The 21,841-nt window shown below is 37.7% G+C and overlaps 1 protein-coding gene across 5 annotated transcripts in view; it reads left to right on the forward strand.

Moving 5' to 3' along the window:
* The window catches only part of LOC150078261 (G protein-coupled receptor kinase 2-like), a 527,814-nt gene that overhangs the window by 363,379 nt on the left and 142,594 nt on the right, over nt 1-21,841 (forward strand). For all 5 annotated transcript variants that reach the window (XM_090385326.1, XM_090385325.1, XM_090385328.1 and 2 more), the window contains one exon: nt 9,731-9,820. In XM_090385326.1, coding sequence (XP_090241452.1) covers nt 9,731-9,820 — 90 coding nt within the window. The remainder of the gene's footprint in view (nt 1-9,730; nt 9,821-21,841) is intronic.

Genomic DNA, 21,841 nt, shown 5'->3' on the forward strand with positions numbered 1-21,841 from the left:
AACTGTTACAGTCTCTACAGGTGATACGATATACTACATTGCTGCGTAAGACAGGTGTGACAGGGGTCTTCACACTGGAGACAAGTGAACGTAGGTTCCTCCAGGGTAATTGCACACATTTGATGTTGTAATTTCTAAGGACCTTCGAGATCTGTCCTGACACGCCTGGATAATAGGGAATGTAGGCGGACGATATACCGACTTGGTTCGGTGGTCTTGGGTTGGATGTGAGTTCTTCTGCCTGTAATAGGCATCTGCTTAGCACATGGGATGGATAACCTCATTTGGTTAGGTCCGCCTTCACACGGGAGATCTTGTTACGCCTAATTGTATCAGTGCTGGAATGGCTCCAAGCCCTGGAGAATAGGGTGCGGGCAGTGCTATTGAGATGGCTTGGTGCGTGGCCGGATCTGTAGTTAGTGAATTGACCGCACCACATAGGTTTGCGGTATACTGAAGTCTCTAGGTGTGGGCCTACGCGATGCACTAGGACGTCCAGGAACGGGAACGTACCATTCACCTCTGACTCTATAGTAAACTCAATGAAATTAGATAGGGAGTTGAGGTATTCCAGTAGTGCTGTTTCAGAGCCACGTGGTATTACGGTAAAAATATTGTCAACGTATCTACACCATGTTGTAATAGGTGTAGGTGGGTTCCGGTGTGTCTGCTCCTCCAGATCTTCCATGGCGATGTTGGCTATTACGGAACTAACAGGGGCACCCATAGCAGTGCCATGTACCTGCTGGTAGACTGAATCCTCAAAAGTGAAGATGCTGCTTGATAAGCATAGGTTGAGGGTGGTACAGATGTCATCAGTGGATAGTGATGTCCTGGATTGGAGGCTTAAGTCGGTCTCGAGGAGCCTTCTGGCACAGTGCACGGCCTGTTGGATGGGAATTGAAGTGAATAAAGAAATCACATCAAATGATGCCATGACAGTGTTTTCAGGGATTGAAAGGTCCTTAATGAAGTGGATGAATTCACTGCTATTTTTAACGGTGTGCGAGGTATTACCTATAAGAGGTGAGAGGAGGCGCGCGATATGCTTGGACAGTTCATACGTTGGGGCACTGCAGCACGACACTATTGGTATGAGGGGAATACCCGGTTTGTGGATTAGCATTTTTAGCATTAGCATTAGTAGAGGCATTTGATGCAAGAAAGCAAGCTTATGCAGCATCAGCCAAAAAAAAAAAAAAAAATCACCCACTCCACTTCACCCCTCTGTTCGTTCAAAATACCTGTCCAGCTGAGCCTTAAACTTATTTAGGCTATCAACCTCCACCACAAGGGATGGAAGTCTGTTCCACCAACCAACCACCCGCTGGCTAAAGGCAAATTTCCGCACGTCTATCCTACATCTGTCTTTCCTCAATTTGAATTTATGCCCTCTCAGGTGATTTTTCTGAGCTAGAGGAAGAATCCCATCAGCATTGAGCATGCTTAAACCATTCAAGGCTTTATACACCTCTATCAGATCACCTCGCTGGTGCCTAGTCTCCAGACACTGTAATTTGCAAAACTTAAGCCTTTCTTCGTAAGAGCACCCCTTTGTTCCATTCACTAATCTTGTTGCCCTTCTCTGTACTCGTTCCAGCAGCTCTACATCCTTCTTGAAATGAGGCCTCCAGACCTGTATACAGTACTCTAGGTGTGGCCTGACCATTGCCTTATACAATGGAATAATCACCTCCTTATCCCTGCTGGAAAAATTCCTGTATATCATTGACAATACTCCATGAGCTACTCTTGCAGCCCGTCTGCACTGCTCAGAGAACTTCATATCTGCCTGCACAACCACCCCCAGGTCCCTTTCATTCTCTACCACTGTTAGTGTAGTACCACAGAGTTGATACGTTGCTCTGGGGTTGCTGTTTCCCATGTGTAGTACTTTATATTTGTCAATGTTAAACTTCATATTCCACCTCTCAGCCCATCTGCTCAACCTTTCCAGATCCTGTTGCAGCAGCATAGTGTCAGTAGTGTCCTTGACAACCCTGCCAACCTTTGTATCGTCTGCAAACTTGGACATTAAGCTTGCTATACCATCATCAATATCATTTATAAATACAGAAAACAATAATGGACCCAACACTGAGCCCTGAGGGACTCCACTAATAACATTAGTCCACGATGAGCAGTGTCCATTGATTACCACTCTCTGTCTTCTCCCCCTCAACCACCCCTTTATCCATAGCAGCAATTTGCCTCCAATGTCACACTGCTCCAATTTGTGTAGCAGTCTTCCATGTGCAACAGTATCAAAAGCCTTTCTAAGATCCAAGTATATAATATCAAAGTTATTCCCTGCATCCAGTTCTTTTGTGACTGCATCATAGTATCCAATCAAGTTGGTCAGACAAGACTTCCCCTTACCAAAACCATGCTGTGTCTGAGCCATAACTGAAGTCTTGTCTAAATGATCCTGCAGTGCTTCTTTAACCAGTGCCTCCATTAATTTTCCTGGAACAGAAGTTAAGCTCACAGGTCTATAATTACTTGTGTCAGCCTTTGATCCTCCTTTGTGAATTGGGGTCACATTTGCACATTTCCAGTCTATGGGTACCTCCCCTGAGTCCAAGGAAGCTCTCATAATTATGGCTAAGGGTTTGCTTACTTCCTTTGCTGCCTCCTTTAATATAACTGGATAGATCCCATCCACTATGGGTGTCTTTCTTGTGTTTATCTTCAACAGTTTCTCCTCCACTTTACTCCCAGTTATTTCAAGATTTTGTAGCTTACTGCTAGAGTTGAATACACCTCTGGCATTCCCCTTGCTGAATAACTCCTCATGTGTGAATGTCGATGCAAAATATTCATTTAGTTTGTTAGCTACCTGAGCAGGATCATCTACAGTTGACACATCAATATCAAGTGGTGGACCAATCTGATTCATCCCCTTCCTTCTAGAGTTTACATAAGTAAAGAACTCTTTGCTGTTTTTCTTTGCATCCCTTGCCAAGGATTTCTCGTAATCTGCGTTCGCCTGCCTAACCTCCTTTGTAACTTGGTTGCATATCAACTTGTATCTATCATAGGCTTCTGTGTCATGTGTTAATTTGTAAGTATCCCATGCATTTTTCTTCTCTGCCATATGCCTCATTAGTTCATCTGACATACATTTTGGCCTAAACCTTGAACAATATTTCTTAGTTGGTATGTAAAGCCTAGTAGCTTCCAAGATAAGTTCTTTGAATGCTTCCCATTTTGAATTTGCTGTTGGTAACATCATCAGTTGGTCCCACTGTATAGAATTTAAATACTGTCTCAGTCCATCGTAGTCGCCTTTACGGAAGCAATAACCCTTCCCATTACCCCTAATGGTAGTTACCTCTTTGAGTAAATCCCACTTCAGCACACTGTGATCACTGCCACCTAGTGGTTCATTTATCTGCAGATTCTTAATGCATGAAGAATCACTGCTGATAATCAAATCAAGAGTATTACTCCCTCTAGTTGCCTCCCGAACATGCTGATGTAGAAAACAATCATCCAATAAATCCACAAAAGCCCTGCTAGTGCGTGAGTAACCAGCCCCCAAATTCCAGTCAATATCTGGGAAATTAAAATCTCCCATTATAAGACTCTCTGATTTACTGGCCCACTCTATTTCCCTGTACAGTTCCTTATTATACTCATCAGAGTCATTAGGCCTATACCACACTCCTACTCTCAATTTTGATCTCCCAATGCTTATGTCACACCAAACTGACTCAACACTGCACTGTTCAGCGATGTCGACTGGCTTCACTTCCTTGGTTTTTATGTGTTTCTTAACTAATAGCATAACCCCTCCCCCCTTCCTATCCTGTCTATCCTTTCTGTAGACGTTGTACTCCCCAAATTTCAGTTCTGCATTCCTTATATCTGTGTGACACCACATTTCTGATATCCCAACAATATATGCCTTTGATGTTTTGAGCAATACCTCAAATTCATCAAATTTATTTACCAAACTCCTAACATTGGTGTACACGCAAGTATACATGCACCTGTTCCTATTCTTAGCCACCCTAACACAACCCATGTGTTTACTTGTACCGCAATGACTCCCAGCAGTCTCTGAAATATCCTGCATCTTGTTTTCCAGGCTGCTGCTCATTCCAATAGAAGCAATGCAAGAATCTCTTTCACCTCTGCCAGTGGCTACTGTTAATCTATTAGTCCTTGTATACCCCCAAGCTAGCAGTTTTCCGACCCACCTAACACTGCCTTGATAGCATCAGCAAATATTCTTGCACCCTTTCTATTTAAGTGTATCCCATCCCTGTAGAAGCAGTCTCTCCTGTTAACAAGTACAGACCAGGCTGAAAAAAGTTTACCCCTTGAGCCTTGCACAATCTTTCCAGGGCCGAATTGATTGACAAGGCTCTTATCATATACTCCCTCCTATCGTGTCTGGGCAGAATTGCAGACACTTTCAAATTCCATCCTAATTCACGGCTTTTCTTCAACAGTGACCTGTACTTGTTAAGTAATTCTGCCGGTCTCCTACTCTTAATATCATTAGTGCCGATGTGTACAACTATATCACCTTTTGTGCCCTTAAATGACAATATCCGCTCTACAACGTCATCAATCTTTGCCGCTGGCAGACATACCCTGGTCCTGGTCCACCTATCCTTTTTACAAAGCATGTTTCCCGTTTCCCTGACAATAGAGTCACCAACAACTACTAGTTCCTGTGGGACCAGCACATTCAGCCTTGGGGCAATACCCATCACGAGTTGGAACTCTCATTCAGGGAGAAATAATATAAGAGCAATAATAATAATAATAATGAGAGTCACTCGTAGTCACTGGACATCCACTCCCTAGATTTTTAGGCATTTCTAACTTCAGGCTTTTGTTTTGGAAATAATTATAAACACTCACTTCTGACCTTAAATAATAAGAATAAAAATTGGCTGAACATTGAAGAATATGTTTAAAAATATCTTATTGCACATGTTGAGAAGTGGGTAGAATGTTGCAAGAATGCTCGGTTTCAATTCTGAATAGTGGGGTCTCAGAACTTTTCACACATCTTCATGTTGTTTCAGGCTGAAAAAGATGAATTACAGCCCCTATTGAAGCGAAGTGGACTTCAAGAATTTCTCCACTCTCCACCATGATTTGAACATAATTTGAACCCACAGTAACTAACATAGATTGAATATTGTCCTTCCCCTCTCTTACATACTCTTTCCATAGTAGTAGTAGTAGTAATGGAGGCATGTGATGCAAGAAAGCAAGCTTTTGTAGCATCAGCCAAAAAAAAAAAAAAAAACCCATTTCACACATCCATTCCCTCTAAATGTTTGTCCAGTTCCTCATTGAATTTTTTTACGCTATCAACTTTCACAACGACAGATGGAAGGTTGTTCCAACAATTAACTACCCACTGGCTAAAGGCAAATTTCCGCACATTTATTCTATAACTGTCTTTCCTGAATTTGAATTTATGCCCCCTCAGGCTCGTAATCTGAGGAAGAGGAAAAATCCCATCAGAACTGAGCCTGCTCAACCCATTCAAGGCCTTATACACCTCAATCAGATCACCTCGCAGGTGCCTAATCTCTCTCTCTAGATGATGCAATTTGCAGAACTTAAGCCTTTCTTGTTAAGACCACCCTTTTATTCCCCTCACCAATCTTGTTGCCCTTATCTCTACTCAAGCAACTCTATATCCTTCCTAAAATGAGGCCTCCAGAGCTGTATGCAGTACTCAAGGTGTGACCAGACCAGACCATTGCCTTGTGCAAAGGGTAATCACCTCCTTTACCCTACTAACAAAATTCCTCTATATCATTGACCATGAACTGCTCTGGAATAACCCATGACCTGCTCTGGAAGCCTGTCTGCACTGCTCGGAAGACTTCATATCTAACTGCACAATTACCCCCAGGTCTTTTTTATTATCTACTACTCTGAGTGTAGTACCACACAGTTTGTAGATTTCCTTGCAGTTACTTCTACCCATATGCAGTACTTTGCATATGTCAATGTTAAACTTCAGTTGCCACTTCTCAGCCCATCTGCCCAACGTTTCTAGATCCTGTTGCAGTATCACACTGCCATTACTGTCATCAACAACCCTGTCAACCTTTGTATCATCTGCAAACTTCAACATTTAGCCTAATATACCTTCATCGATATCATTGATAAATATACAAAACAACAGCAGGCCTAACACTGAACCCTGGAGGACTCCAGTAATAACATTAGTCTACAAAGAGCAGCACCCATTGATTACCACCCTCTGTCTTCTCCCACTCAACCATCCTTTTATCCATTGTAGCAACTTACCCTTAATACCATATTGCTCCAATTTGTACAATAGTCTTCCATTGGCAACAGTGTCAAAAGCTTTCCTGAAATCCAAATATATGATATCAAAATTATTTTTTGGATCCAGTTCCTTTGTAACCACATCATAATATCCTATCAAATTTGTGAGACAAGACTTTCCCTTAACAAACCCATGCTGTGTCTGAATTATTACTGCAGTCTTGTCTAGATGGTCCTGAAATGCATCTTTAACCAATGAATTGATTATTTTCCCCAGAACAGAAGTTAAACTAACTGCTATGTAATTATTCATGTCACTCTTAGATCCCCTTTTTTGAATTGGGGATATATTTCCAAATCTCCAGTCTGTGGGGACTCCACCCAAGTCCAAGAATGCTCTCATAATTATGGCTAAGAGTTTGCTTACTTCCTTTGCAGCCTCCTTTAATATAACTGGATAGATCCCATCCACTCCAGGTGCCTTTCATTTAAAATCATTTACCCCCATTAGAGTTTGATAAACATCTGGCCCTCTCCTCCTTGAATAAAATCCTCATGTGTGAATGCAGATGCAAAATACTCATTTAGATTTTCATCTATATGAGCAGGATCATCAACAGTTGTGCCATTGATATCTGATTCATCCCCTTCCATCTAGAGTTTATATAAGTAAAGAATTCCTTGCTGTTTTTCTTAGCATCCTTTGCCAAAGATTTCTCGTAATCTGCCTTCGTTTTCCTAACTTCCTGTGTGACTTGGTTACCGATTATAAGCTTCTGTGTCCCCTAATAGTTTATATGCATCACATGCATTTTTCTTTTCTGTCACAAGTCTCATCATGGCGCCTCCATAGCCAGGTGGGCAGGAGTAGCAGTGCATAGCACACGCTTCTTGATTAGACCAGGGTTCGAGCCCGTGACCACCAAATACGGAGGATGTGGAAAGGTCAGGGAATGACCACAGCATATCCCGGAGCAATATGGCCTTAGTTGCTAATGCTCCTAAAAACCAAATAACAACAACAACAAGTCTCATTCGTTCATCATCCTAAACCTTGAACAGTATTTCTTAATCAGTATGAAAAGCTTAGTAGCTTCTGTGATTACTTCCTTGAATGCTTCCCATTTAGAATTTGCTTCTGGTAACATCATCAATTGATCCCATTGTATACAGTGTGACAACTGTATCAGTTCTTAATACAACTTTGGATTCTATGCTGGCTTTATTCTTCTTAATTTGGCTTCTCTGCTTTTGTTTTCTGATCAGGGCTAATGTTATTAAGTCCCCCAGTACTGAATCCATCCATGGTATGAAAGTACTGTTGGTTTCAATTACTTTTCATGTCTGAGATTGCCATTAAAAAAAAAAAAAAAAAAAAAGAGTGATTTTATCTTTACTGTTGATAAAAGTTTTCGGAAATTTTAGTCATAAAAACTTAATGATTTTTTTTTTCTTTTCTCTATTTATTTATTCGAATGTGTAGAGTACAGTGATGTGTGCACAAAGTTTACAAGAAGGAAATAACATTTATAGGTTGTAATTAATCAAAGTCAATAATTGTAATTAGCCAATAATTAATAATTCCAAGATAAAAAGTAAATGCAACAGGACAACTAAATAATAAGAATTAACAGATACTAATACAAAAAATAGGAATTGAACTAGTCCAAAAATTTAATGTGAGTCAAGCCAATTTAATGTCTCATTGGTACAATTATGCAGAGCAGTGATTCCTCCAGGGAGGTGCAGCCAGACAATATATGTGAAGCACCTTCTACAGTTCCACAAACACAGGAGAGAATCCCTGAAGCCCCATCTATGTTCTGATTTGGCACATGTAACACAGTCACTTCTAAAGCGGTTATTTTTTTTCAGTAAATCTCTGGGAAGGTCAAATCCTGCTATGGGTTTGTCCACTCTGTCAATAAGATGGGAGTTGCGGATCTGATTAGAATTAAAATCCCATTCTTGCTGCCCAGCAACATGGATTGGGGTATCCTGTTCAAATGGTGAAGGATCATTCCAGATCGGGTGCCTGCTGTTCAGTCGTTGTGGAGGTGCATTTCAGATATTATCATGCAGAGGTAGCCCTGTGCTGGTTTGGATATGCCGCAGCTGTTTAACTGTCTTTTCCTGTCTTCAGAGATGGGAAGGGGCAACATTTGAAAGGACTGGCAATCACTCTGTCATCAGCTTGGAAACCATCATTGTGCCAGTGATGTTTCTCATAGTTTGATTTAGTTGGGTGTCAATGAGGTTTGTGGGAGCAGAATTTTGTCAACTGGACAGCAACACTCTGCAACAGAATAGCAAAGTCAAAGGCCGGAAGTTCAGGCTTTTCTCTATGAAATAGCCTAAAGTTGTCTGTATCTGAGTCCTTTGAAAGTCCATTCCAGTGCTCCATATTTTTAAAACAAGTATTCATGTAACATAAACTTAAAAAAAATTAGGTCTTTAGTTCCCAAAGCAGATTAGTAACACTGTCCTGAAAAGTCTTAAAGAAGTAAATTAGAAAAAAATTCAAAATTTGTATTATGAAATTAATTAAAAAAAAAAAAAATTGAAGAGTGATATGAGGATTTTAATAGAATAGCTAGGCTTTAGGTAAATAATCCTATATGAGGTACAACTATAATGAGATTAATTTTACTCTGTGTCTTCCGTAGGTAGATTAGGCATATTGTTGGATGTGTTTCATTGTGCATTAACTGTGTTCATACAAAAATAGGATTACTGTATTGCTAGATATTGAAGTTGAAAATAGTGATTGTTTTATCCTGAAGTTGTAAAAATTACGCATGTAGAGAACAAAGTCATCATTTTGTATGTAGAAAATAAAGCAAACTAAATATTATTACAAATACATCAGGCATTCCATGTTGGAAAGCAAACATCACACATTGTGTCAGTCATAAAAATAAAAAGTATTGCTCTGCTAAGGAGAGGTAATATATTTACCATGTGTGTCACTTTTAATGAGACACATTACAAAAAATGCCATCCTGGTGTAAAATAATTTGGTAAGTCTTCATCAGTGGAAAATTATGTATAAATGCATGCAGCTCTTGCCCCTACCCCATGATATACAGCATTTTTACAATATTAGAGGTGCTAAAAAATATGGATATTGAAATTTAAATTAGCTCTAGATTCAATAAGCCTTGGTCTGTAGGAGCTTTATAACACTTACATATTATGTAGTGCAAAAAAATCATTTTATACATACCAGAGGAGTAAATTAAGTTTTTTACAATTGATTTTCTTCAAAATATAAGAAGTTTTTAGAAAATGTAGTGTGCTTGTTTGTTATGTACAAAATGAAGCTTTTGCATTACATTTGCATAAATGTCATATCACTCCCTTATTCTGATGTTTTATATTATTCTGAATTGCAGTACTGAGTAATTGTTTTTTTTTTAATGTGTGAATTCATTTCTTCATTATATTTCTGTTCTAGGTCATGTAAGAATATCAGATCTTGGTCTTGCTGTAGAAATACCAGATGGAGAAATGGTTCGAGGGAGAGTGGGAACTGTTGGCTATATGTGTAAGAACTGCCTGCTTAATTCTTCAGGTTCTGTTGTTTGTTTTATGTATTCACTACAAGATGTGACTATTAAATAATGAGACTGTGCATGCATCCAATATACACAGCAGGTGGCACCTGTGAAACAAGGGTATATCAGTTGACTTCGAACCTTCTGATGGGATAAACTTAAATAGAAAGGTTGCTAGAATATTTGCTGATGCTATCGAGGCAGTGTTAGGTGGGTCGATAAACTGCTAGCTTGGAGGGATTCACAGACTAAAAGGTTAAAAGTAGCCGCAGGCAGTGGTGAAGGTGATTCTTGCACAACTTCTATTAGAATAAGTAGTGACCTGGAGCGAGGGGTGCTGGAGGTTTCAGGGACTGATGGCAGCCATCGTAAAACAGGTGGGTATATGGGATGTGTCAGGGTAACTAGGAATAGGTGCATGTATGCTTGCATATATACCAGTGCTAGAAGTATAATAAATAAATTTGATGAATTTGAAGTGTTGGTCAAGACATCAAAGGCAGATATTGTTGGATATCAGAGACGTGGTGTCACACTGATATTAGGAATGCAGACTTGGAATTTGGGGAGTACAATGTGTACAGAAAGGATAGACAGAATAGGAAGGGAGGAGGTGTCATGCTGTTAATTAAGAAAAACATAAAATCAATCAAAAGAAGTACATCCAGTTGATATCGATGAACAGTGCACTGTTGAGTCTGTTTGGTGTGACATAAGCACTGAAAAAAAAAAAAAAAAATGAGAGTAGGTGTTTGTAATAGGCCTAATGAATCTGATGAGTATAATGAGCAATTGTGCAGAGGAATAGAGTGGGCCAGTAAATCAGAATATCTTATAATGGTGAATATTAACTTTCCAGATATTGACTGGAACTTGTGGGTTGGTCACTCACACACTAGTAAGACTTTATTGGATGATTGTTTTCTGCAGCAGCATGTTCGAGAGGCAACAAGAGAGGGTAATACTCTTGATCTGGTTAACAGCAGTGATTATTCACTGATAAAGGAACCACTAGGTGGCAGTGATCACAGTGCACTGATGTGGGATTTACTTAAAGGTATAATTACCATCGGGTAAAGGAAAGAGTTTTTGCTTTCATAAAGGTGAGTACAGTGGTCTCAGACAGTTTTTAAATTCTGTACAGTTGGATCAACTGACGATGTTACCAACAGTAAATTTTAAGTGGGAAGCATTCAAGGAATTAATCATGGAAGCTATCTAAAAGTTTCATACCTATTAAGAAATATTGTTCAAGGATTAGGCCTAAATGGTTATCAAATGAACTAATGAGACTCGTGACAGAGAAGAAAAATGCATGGGATGCATATAAATTATCAGGCGACTCAGAAGCCTATGGCAGATATAAGCTAGTCTGTAATCAGGTCACAAAGGAGGTTAGGCAGGCGAAGGCAGATTACGAGAAATCTTTGGCAAAGGATGCAAAGAAAAACAGAAAACAGTTGTTTACTTATGTAAACTCTAGAAGGAAGGAGATGAATCAGATTGGTCCACTTGACATCGATGGTTCAACTGTTGATGATCCTGCTCAGGTAGCTAAATGAATATTTTGCATCGATATTCACACATGAGGAGTTATTCAGCGAGGGGAATGCCAGAGGTGTATTCAACTCTGGCAGTAAGCTAGATAATCTTGTAATAACTGAGAGTAAAGTGGAGGAGAAATTGTTGAAGATAAACACAAGAAAGGCACCTGGGGTGGATGGGATCTATCCAGTTATATTAAATGAGGCAGCAAAGGAAGTAAGCAAACCCTTAGCCATAATTATGAGAGATTCTTTGGACTCAAGGGAGGTACCCATAGACTGGAGATGTGCAAATGTGACCCCAATTCACAAAGGGAGATCGAAGGGTGATGAGTAATTACAGACCAGTTAGTTTAACTTCTGTTATGGGAAAAATAATGGAGTCAGTGGTTAAAGATGCATTGCAGGATCATCTAGACAAGACTGCAGTAATAGTTCAGTCACGGCATGGGTTTGTCAAGGGGAAATCTTGTCTGACAAATCTGATTGGATACTATGATGTGGTTACAAAGGAATTGGATACAAAAAATAATTTTGATATCATATACTTTGATTTCAGGAAAGCTTTTGTCACTGTTGCATATGGAAGACCACTGTACAAATTGGAGCAGTATGGTATTAAGGGTAAGTTGTTATAATGGATAAAAAGGCAGTTGAGTGGGAGAAGACAGAGAGTGGCAATCAATGGAAGGTGCTTTTCACAGACTAATGTTATTAGTGGAGTCCCCCAGGGTTTGCTGTTGAGCTAACTGTTGTTTTGTATATTTATCAATGATATTGATGAAGGTATATCAGGCTTAGTGTTGAAGTTTGCAGATGATACAAAGGTTGGCAGGGTTGTTAATGACAGTAATGGCAGTGTGATACTGCAACAGAATCTAGAAAATTTGGGCAGGTGAGCTAAGAAGTGGCAACTGAAGTTTAACCTTGACAAATGCAAAGTACTGCATATTGGTAGAAGTAACCCCAGAGAAACATACCAACTGTGTGGTATTACCCTTAAAGTGGTTAAAAATGAAAAAGACCTGGGAGTAATTGTTGGGAGTAATTGTTCAGTCAGATATGAAGTTTTCTGAGCAATGCAGACAGGCTGCCAGTGCAGGTCATGGGGTTTTGTCAATGATATATATATAAATTTTGCAAGCTGGGAAAAGGAGGTGATTGTCCCTCTGTATAAGGCAATAGTCAGGCCACGCCTTGAGTACTGCATACAGGTCTGGAGGCCTCATTTTAGGGAGGATATAGATTTACTTGAGCATGTCCAGAGAAGGGCAACAAGATTGGTGAGGGGAATGAAGGGATCCGCTTACCAAGAGAGGCTTAAGTTCTGCAATTTGCAGTGGCTGGAGACTAGGCACCTGCGTGGTGATCTGATTGAGGTGTATAAGGCTTTGAATGGGTTGAGCACACTGAATCCTGGTGGGATCCTTCCACTTGTTCAGATTACGAACCTAAGGGGGCATAAATTCAAATTAAGAAAAGACATGTAGAATAGATGTGCGGAAATTTGCCTTTAGCCAGCGGGTGGTTAATTGCTGGAACAAACTTCCATCTGTTGTTGTGGAAGTTGATAGGTTAAATAAATTTAGGGAGGAACTGGACAGGCATTTGGAGGGAATGTTGTGTTTTTTTTTTGGCTGATGCTGCATAAGCTCATACACTTGCTTTCTTGCATCACATGCCACTACTACTTCTACGTTTCCCTAGTTTTCTGCGAAGTCATATTCTAACTCGCTTATTCACTTTGCAGCAAGATAGGTTTTCATTTCCTTGTGTCTTTGCAGTTTTCTTGAAAAATGACAGACCAAAGAATTGAACAATGAATCAACCTAAGATTTTTAATAAAACTAAAGAAAACAGTTAAAGTTGTTATGTAAAGTTTATGGGGAAGATACTATGTCAAGAGCTTGCATGTTTGAATGGCATAAAAGATTTTTAGAATGAAGAAAGATTATGGAAGACAGTGAATGACCAAGCTGTCCATTATCCAGGAAAACTGATGAAAATGTGGACTGGGTAAGGACATTGATTAGAAGTGATTGTCCTTTAAGCATTAGAATGGTTGCATCAGAACTCGACATGGACAAAGAAACAATTACACATATTTTAACTGAAAATTTGGGCATGAGAAAAGTGTGCGCCAAGATAATGCTAAAATTTGTAATGAAGGTCAAAGAATGAGAAGACTCCAAGTTTGTGAAGATGTTTTAAAAAAATTTAAGATGATCCAGTCTTTATGAGTACTATAATTTCTTGTGATGAAAGTTGGTTGGCTGTTCCAGTACAACTTAGAAACTAAAAGACAGTGAATTCAGTGAAAGACAAAACAGTTCTCCAGACCAGAAAAGAGAATTTCAAAATCAAAAATTAAAGTCGTGCTTTTTGTTTCCTTCAATGTTAAAGGTATCATTATGGCTAAATATGTCCCACCAAATCAGACTGTCAGTCAAACATACTGCATTGAAGTTCTGAGAGGTCTGCATGAAAAAATTTGAAGGAAGAGACCTGAATTGTGGAAGGACGGTTGGATACTGCATCATGACAATGCCTGCACACATGCGCCCTACTTGCCAGACCTAGCCCTCTGTGGCTGTTTTTTTTTTTCTTTTCCCTAAACTGAAAAGTGTACTAATGGGAACCCATTTTCAGTCCATTTGAGACATTCAGAAAAAAATGACCAAAGTGTTAAAAGGGTATACAGAAGATGACTTCGAGAAATGTCTCTGTGCTTGGAAGAAATGTATGGAACAGTATGTGCAAGCCCAGTGCAATTATTTGGAAGGGGATAACTTGTAGGGTAAGAAATATTTCATTGTATTTATTTTATTGCAACAGTCTTGTTACTTAATAGCCACACCTTGTATCATTATTTTTAAGTAAGGTTTATTTAACAGAGCCTTGGCTTTTGGTAATAACTTGCTAATGCAAACAGTGGTGACCATGAGCAGTGGGAGATAATACCTACAACTCTTGTTGACCTGTTGACCATTTTTGAATATTTTTTTTGTCTTAAAAAATTCACCGCAGAAAATCATTTGTTGTTGGGGCCTTTCAAGTGAAAAGAGAATTTATAATTTATCCAACTAATTAAAATATTAACTGTGATATTTGAGAAATTCAAACCTTTCTTTTATTTAAGTGATTGTTAGGTCATTTTTGTAACGTACTTCAATTTCTGGATTTTGATAAAAATTGAAATATGCTGTGCTTAGTGTAATAAACAAATAGTAATAATTCATTATTTATGCATTTGCTAAATTTATGATTAAAAAATGAACTTTCAAAAAGCAATCACACTGATGGCACAGTGCTTAAACTGAGGAATTTTCTTTTTTGCTCATGTGCCATATTGTCTATTTGTTCCTCCACTCAGCTTGTAGCAACATTCACACTATGCCAGTGCTTCAGTTACAATATATATAACATATGGTTAATCTATGTGATAAAAAAAAAAAAAAAAAAAAACATAACTGCCAGATTTTTTGTCTGATTTTAATGAAATTTGGGTTGGCTCACAAATCTTTCTAAAAGAGCCAAATATAAAATTTCACAAAAATCTGTCTACTGGGAGTCCATTAGTTATATACAAATAGAAAGATAATAGGTTCTTTTTGCATATGTGAATGTGCCTAAAAAACAAATAGCCATTTGCTGCTGGATTTTTTTTTTTTTTTGATAGCTCTGCTATAGAAAAATCAGATAAATGCCCTGAGGTTACTAACTTCAGGGCATTTATCTGATTATTTTTCCCATCTAGTCTTTTTTAAAGGGTTCAAAGTCAAGATATTTTACTAAACAAATGTTTTACTAAAAATGTTTTTATTAAACAAATATTGACAAATTTTCATATAAAATCTCTATACCAGTGTTGCTTTTCACTCTGATAATGGTGCTGCACACTAGCATCATTTGCAAGCTTTCACTTCATTTGCTTTTATTTTTATTTTTTGTAGATGTTTTCTATTAGATTAATGTTGAGAAGGGACTCAGGCAGGATAAAATTTTCCCATTTGAGAAACTAATTTCTAGATAGACTATGCTCCATGTTTTTAGATACAGAAGAAATGATATACTGTACTGAATTTAGTATTTCGAAGTACTTAACAAATCCCTTTTCAATTGGCAGTATTAATTTATGATTCATATTATGGAAACATTCTCTCATAATTTTTTGAAAATCTTTTTCTTCACCCTCTTCTTTTCCCATTCAGCATATTGGGTTTAGGACAGATCATCTTCCAATCTTCTTCTTGGTCTTCCTCTACTTTGTTTGCCTGTGGGTCTCCAGTTCTTTAATATTTTTTCCCCACTGTTTATGTATATGTTTCTCTTGTTTTTTCTCCTTATTATATATTCACTCATTAATAGGTTGTATTTTACATTGCTACTTGATTTCTTCACTTAAACCTAAATTCTTGAAGTGGTTCTGGTCTTATTCTAATGAATTACTGAAAAGCGCTGTGAAATTATACTAAGTGAGATAGCAAGATCCTCAGAAATGCATGCAAAAATTTGCTTTCAACCAAAGAGTGATTGATTGATTGTTGGAACAAGCTTCCATCTGGTCTTGTGGAAGTGGGTAAGTTTGAATGAATTTAAGGAAAAGTTAGACAAATTATTAGAGGAGATGGATACATAAGGTGTAAGGTTTTTATTTTTTTTTTGGCTGATGCTGTATAAACTTGTTTCCTTGCATCATATGTCACCTCTAATTCTAATATTAAGTTGTAGTTGATGTTGACATTAGTGCTTGCTTTTTATTTTAGTTGTTACTTATAAATCTTTGTATTTATGTCTTCCATCATTTGTACAATTTATGAATGATAATCTTTATTTACCAATTCTGATATTGTCTTGGTAGTATCTTTAAATATTTTACTTATACCTATTTGCTTTTGTTTAGATTGTTGCAGGCTAGTTCTTTTATTCTTGCCATCAGTATCTTTCTTTTTGTTTCAAATAAATCTCCATGACAGTATAGTTGTTTTCCATGTCACTTTCTTGGAGAGATCTGGTTTCAATATTATCAAACTGGAAGAATTCTTAAAAAAACTCTTCAATCAAGGATTAGGTTTGTCAAGTTTGTTTCTTTGGGTTTTTCAGCCTACTGAATGTGCAGTTGGTCAACTTGTACAGATATAATACACATCAGCCCATATAAACTGGACTACTCTATGAACTAGCACCCATTGTCTGAGTAAAATGATTATTGAAATTTTTATAGCACTAGAACTTGTTGCTTATATCAATTTAGTGTATTTTGTTTGTGAAGTGTGTGTATTCACAGGCAGTTTGTATTTTGTGATGGCTGAAAAATGCAGAATAACACATAGGAGGAAACCCTGACTAGGACCAGCTAACTACAGCCTTAATTGAAGAAGACTTCAGAAATTCTTCCAGTCATTGATGTGAATTTAAGACTTCTATAATTGAGTGGCAGGTGGCAATATATTGTGCTGACTAAGTTGCCATGGAGGCCCATTGTCTAAATAGTGTACTAAAAATTCCCAATGACAGCAGCCTTTTTGAATATTTTGCTAGTTGGTAGATAATTTTTTTAATTAAGAACTTCTTTTGCTGGTTTACATTTTCCATATTTAGTTCCTAAGACAAATTTCATTTTTTAATACCATTTCAAGGTCATTTTAATACCTTAAAATTTTTTGTTTATAATATGGAAATTATGGTGCGTGCATGTGTGTGTGAGAGAGAGAGAGAGAGAGAGAGAGAGAGAGAGAGAGAGAGAGAGAGAGAGAGAGAGAGACTCCTAATTGCAGCAGAAGGATGGTTATACATTCATGTTACAAATGACTGTCCACAAGGGGCCAGGGGTTCACATCAAGAGAATAGAAGAAATTAGTGTATGAATAAAATAAATTTTTCGAACATTTGATTTATAAGATTGCTTGCCATATAACGAATAGAGCCTTACTAGGGGATACTATGAATAATTGATACAAGTTAGCCTCTCTATCAGGAAATACATAAATTAAAGAGAAAAGAAATATGTTACACTATGATAATACAGTAATAACATGCATCATTACTCAGTGTAACAGTCAAGTCATAATAATTAGTTCAGTAATTAGGTTGGTGTAAACAAGAAAAATCTATATTTATACATTCTTAGATTAAATATAAGATTATTCATTTACATTGCTTAGTTAACAGTTAGTCTGGTGAACTTTTATTTATCAAGCAGAACTGTTGTGAGCCAGTCTCCATTCAAGAAGGCAGCAGTCAGTTTGGAGGCCACAGAGGCCATCTGAATAGTAGTAATAGTAGAGGATAGGCACTAACACACTGTTGATGATCCATATCAGTGCTACTGTAGATGATGTACCTTCTAGGACAGGGGTGGCAAACCTTTTTAAGGGTGCATTTGAAAATTGGCTAAATCTTTTAAAAAAAAAAAAACTACCCTTGCGTGCTGCTCGGGATTTTACAGAGTTTTGCAGAATTTTGCTTGACAAAAGTGTAACCAAAATAAGAGTGAAATAAAAGAAATTATTTCAAAGATGCTTTAATAAAGGCATTAAAATAAAATGCTTCATAATATAAATGTAACATTTAACTTACAGAACAAATAATTTAATATAAAATGATAAATCTCTCTTATAACTAAAAAACATCAGTGAGACTTCTGTTGCTGCACCATTGATGACAGATACTTTACATAAGGCTTATCTTTGTAACTTTTAGAGCTATGCTTGCATCACTAGTTTCATCCGTGAGAATACTCCTATGACTAGACTTAAGAAAGTTCATCACTGAGAACAGCAACTCACAAGAATATGTTGTGAGAAAATTGTTAGTAATGCTGTTGCTAGATTTTTTAAACAGACAAAAGTTTCAGGAATGGAATTCTAAACTTTAATACCTCATTTTCTGCAGTTTTCTTTGCCTATCCTGTCACTAATCATTCCCTTTCAATATTTTCTAAATCAGCTTTGAGATCGATAAATTTTTGCCTCCTAATTGAGGTGCTCTGAAAATCAATTGCACATCTCAAAATCATCCATTTCGATCCACTGAAACATTTTCAGGTTCAGTTCAGCTAGTTTTACGCTGCCTGCAAACTTAATGAATTATGCAGTTTCTTCCAGTTCTCTGAACTTGACAAAGCTTGAAGAAAACTGTTCAATAGTTGACCCAATGACATTCAGACATAGCATTTGAAGGCTCTGATGGTCTGTTTTTTTCATCAGTTTCAAGATCAATGATGTATCTTTTTAGGTTTGGGAAATATTTAAAATTTACACTGTACATCGTGTTTAGAAATACAGCTGAAATGCATATAAATACAGTCATTCCTCATATAACACGTGTTTACACTACACGAATTCGATCATACACGATTTATAAATAGGGGAACGAAATCATATATAACACGAACCGAATTTGCTTATGCTTGATTCGCCTTTGTGTTTACGATAAATTGCAGTTGAACACGGAATCACCCTAACCAAATGCAACACTATAGGAATGAAGAGAAGATTCTGAAAATGTATTTATGTTTTTTATATCAGTGAAGGAGAAACAGATTTCACAATAATAATGTAAAAAACACACAATTCCGGCTATCAGTATTATCGCAAATGTAATTATATCGAGTTTACTACCAGTTTATAACAGATTCCACTAGCAGAAATGCAACTGAAAATTGTTTTTATTGTTTTATGGTAGTAACCCCCAGAAATGTGCTTTAGTAAAATGTGAGCTAGTGAGGTGTTCATAGTGTGTCTCTGCCTTTACCGTGTTGTTTATTCATTTGCTACACACGTGCAGCTTTATTTATGTGTATCAAGCGTGCCTCCTCATTTTGTAATTGTGCTTTATTCCCTAAAAATGAGTAAAATACTTAAAAGGTGTGAAAAGGAAGCATCCTGGTGAAGACACTACAGATTCAGAGAGAAAAAGAAAAGCAATATCGATAAACAGAGGCGGACTGGGTCAAAAATTCTTACCCGTGAAAATTGTAGTGGCCTCATACTAGCATTTATGGCCAAAATCACACTGGCCTCCGGCCCACCGGGGTTTCCCCGGTAAGGCTTATGGCCAGTTCGCCTCTGTTGATAGAGAAAAATATGAAATTGTGAAACACTTTGAGTGAAATGAAAGACCATGTGATATTGCATGTGCTACAGGCCTAAATGAGGCAACGCCGAGAATTACAAAGAATGCAGAGAAAATAAAAGCAACTTTCATAGCAGGAACAACTCAAAGTGCAATTAAAATCCATTAGATTAAGACACAAAGAATTGGAAGAGATGGAACGGCTGTCTGTTTGGATAGAAAATCAGACAAAAAACAAGTTTGCTTACAATAGAAGCAAAAGCATTAGCAATATTTTATTACGTAATAGTGGTAATAAAATACATATTTTATTACCACTATTATAAAATACATAAGTATTTTATTACCACAATTTGTTGTGTTTGGTAATGTTTTGGTTACAGATGTGTGTTCAATCTTGGGTGGTTGGCACCTAACACTATTTTTCCCATAGGGCCTGTTGTTTATATTGCACGATTTTGCATTGCATGAGAGTTTCTAGGAACACCACTATCGTGCTATACATGGACTGACTGTATGTATAAAACCTATCTATACACACACACACACACACACACACACACACACAAGAAAGGTTTTTTTTTTTTTAAGTTCTGCAAATTGCAGCTTCTGGAGACTAGGCACCTGCAAGGTGATCTATTGAGGTGTATAAGGCCTTGAATGGTTTGAGCAAGCTCAATGCTGATGGGATTCTTCCTCTTGCATAGATTACTCACCTGAAGGGACATAAATTCAAATTGAGGAAAGACAATTGTAGAATAAATATACGAAAATTTGCCTTTAGCCAGCGGGTGGTTGGTAGTTGGAATAAACTTCCATCTGTTGTAGTGGAGGTTAAACAACTTAAATAAGTTCAAGGCAGAACTATACAAACTTTTGGAGTGAATGGATGGGTGAAATGGGAAGGTTGTAATTCTGTTTAGGATTCAGCTAAAATAACTTGGTCATCAGCATATAGTAGAGTTGAGACTTTTGTTTGTGCTGAAATTGAGATTCCGTTAGAGCATAATTTTGCCCAATCTTTTTGCCCATTAGGGTTAAATTCTGCCCAGACATGATAGGAGAGAGTATATGATAAGAGTCTTATCAATCAATTTGGCACTGGAGAGAGATTGTGCAAGGCTCATGAGGTAGAATTTTTCTAAGCATGGTCTGTGCTTGTTAACAGTAGAGGGATTGCTTCTACAAGGATGGGATATACTTAAATAGAAAGGGTGCAAGAATATTTGCTGAAGCTATCGAGGCAATGTTAGGTGGATCGGAAAACTGCTAGCTTGGGGGGATTCACAGTCTAATAGATTAACAGTAGCCACAAGTAGAGGTGGAAGTGATTCTTGCATTGCTTCTATTGGAATGAGCAGCAGCCTGGAAAGCAAGTTGCTGGGGATCATCACGAAACAAGTAAATACATAGGTTGTGTTAGTGTAACTAAGAGTAAGAACAGGTGCACGTATACTTGCATGTACTCTAATGCTAGGGTATAGTAAATAAATTTGATGAATTTGAAGTATTGGTCAAGACATCAAAGGCAGATGTTGTTGGGATATCAGAGACGTGGTGTCACACAGATATAAGGAATGTAGAATTGGAATTTGGTGAGTACAATGTGTACAGAAAGGATAAACAGGTAGGAAGGTAGGAGGAGGAGTTATGTTGTTAGTTAAGAATCACACAGAAAATTTAAGGCAGTGCATCCAGTTGACATTGGTGGAGAGTGCAATGTTGAGTTAGTTTGGTGTGAAATAAGCACTGGGAAAGCAGAAATGAGGGTAGAAGTGGGTTATAGGACTAATGATTAGTACAATGTATAGTTATACAGAGAAATAGAGTGGGCTAGTAAATCGGGATGTCTTATAATGGGTGATTTTAACTTCCCAGATATTGACTGGAACTTGTGGGTTGGTCACTCACACACTAGCATGACTTTTGTGGATTTACTCGATGATTGTTTTCTACAGCAGCATGCTTGAGAGGCAACCTGAGGGTGATTTGATTATCAGCAGTGATTATTCATACATTAAGAATTTGCAGATAAAAGAACCACTAGGTCACAGGTAGTTTATGTCAGTATGCTACTGCAACAAGATCTAGAAAAGTTGGGCATATGGGCTGAGAAGTGGCAACTGAAGTTTAACATTGACAAATGCAAAGTACTGCATATGGTAGCAGTAACTGTAGAGAAATCTACGAACTGTGTGGTACTTCGCTTAGATGGAGAATAAAAAAACCTAGGGGTAATTGTGCAGTCAGATTTGAAGTTTTTTGAGCAATGCAGACAGGCTGCCAGACCAGGTCATGGGGTCTTGTCAATGATATACAGGAATTTTGCTAGCAGGTATAATTTGGTGGTTATCCCTTTATATAAGGAAATGGTCAGGCCTAGAGTACTGC

The sequence above is a fragment of the Mastigoproctus giganteus genome, chromosome 11 (genome assembly GCF_048544385.1).
Source record: "Mastigoproctus giganteus isolate SK-2022 chromosome 11, ASM4854438v1, whole genome shotgun sequence".
Classification (NCBI taxonomy): domain Eukaryota; kingdom Metazoa; phylum Arthropoda; class Arachnida; order Uropygi; family Thelyphonidae; genus Mastigoproctus; species Mastigoproctus giganteus.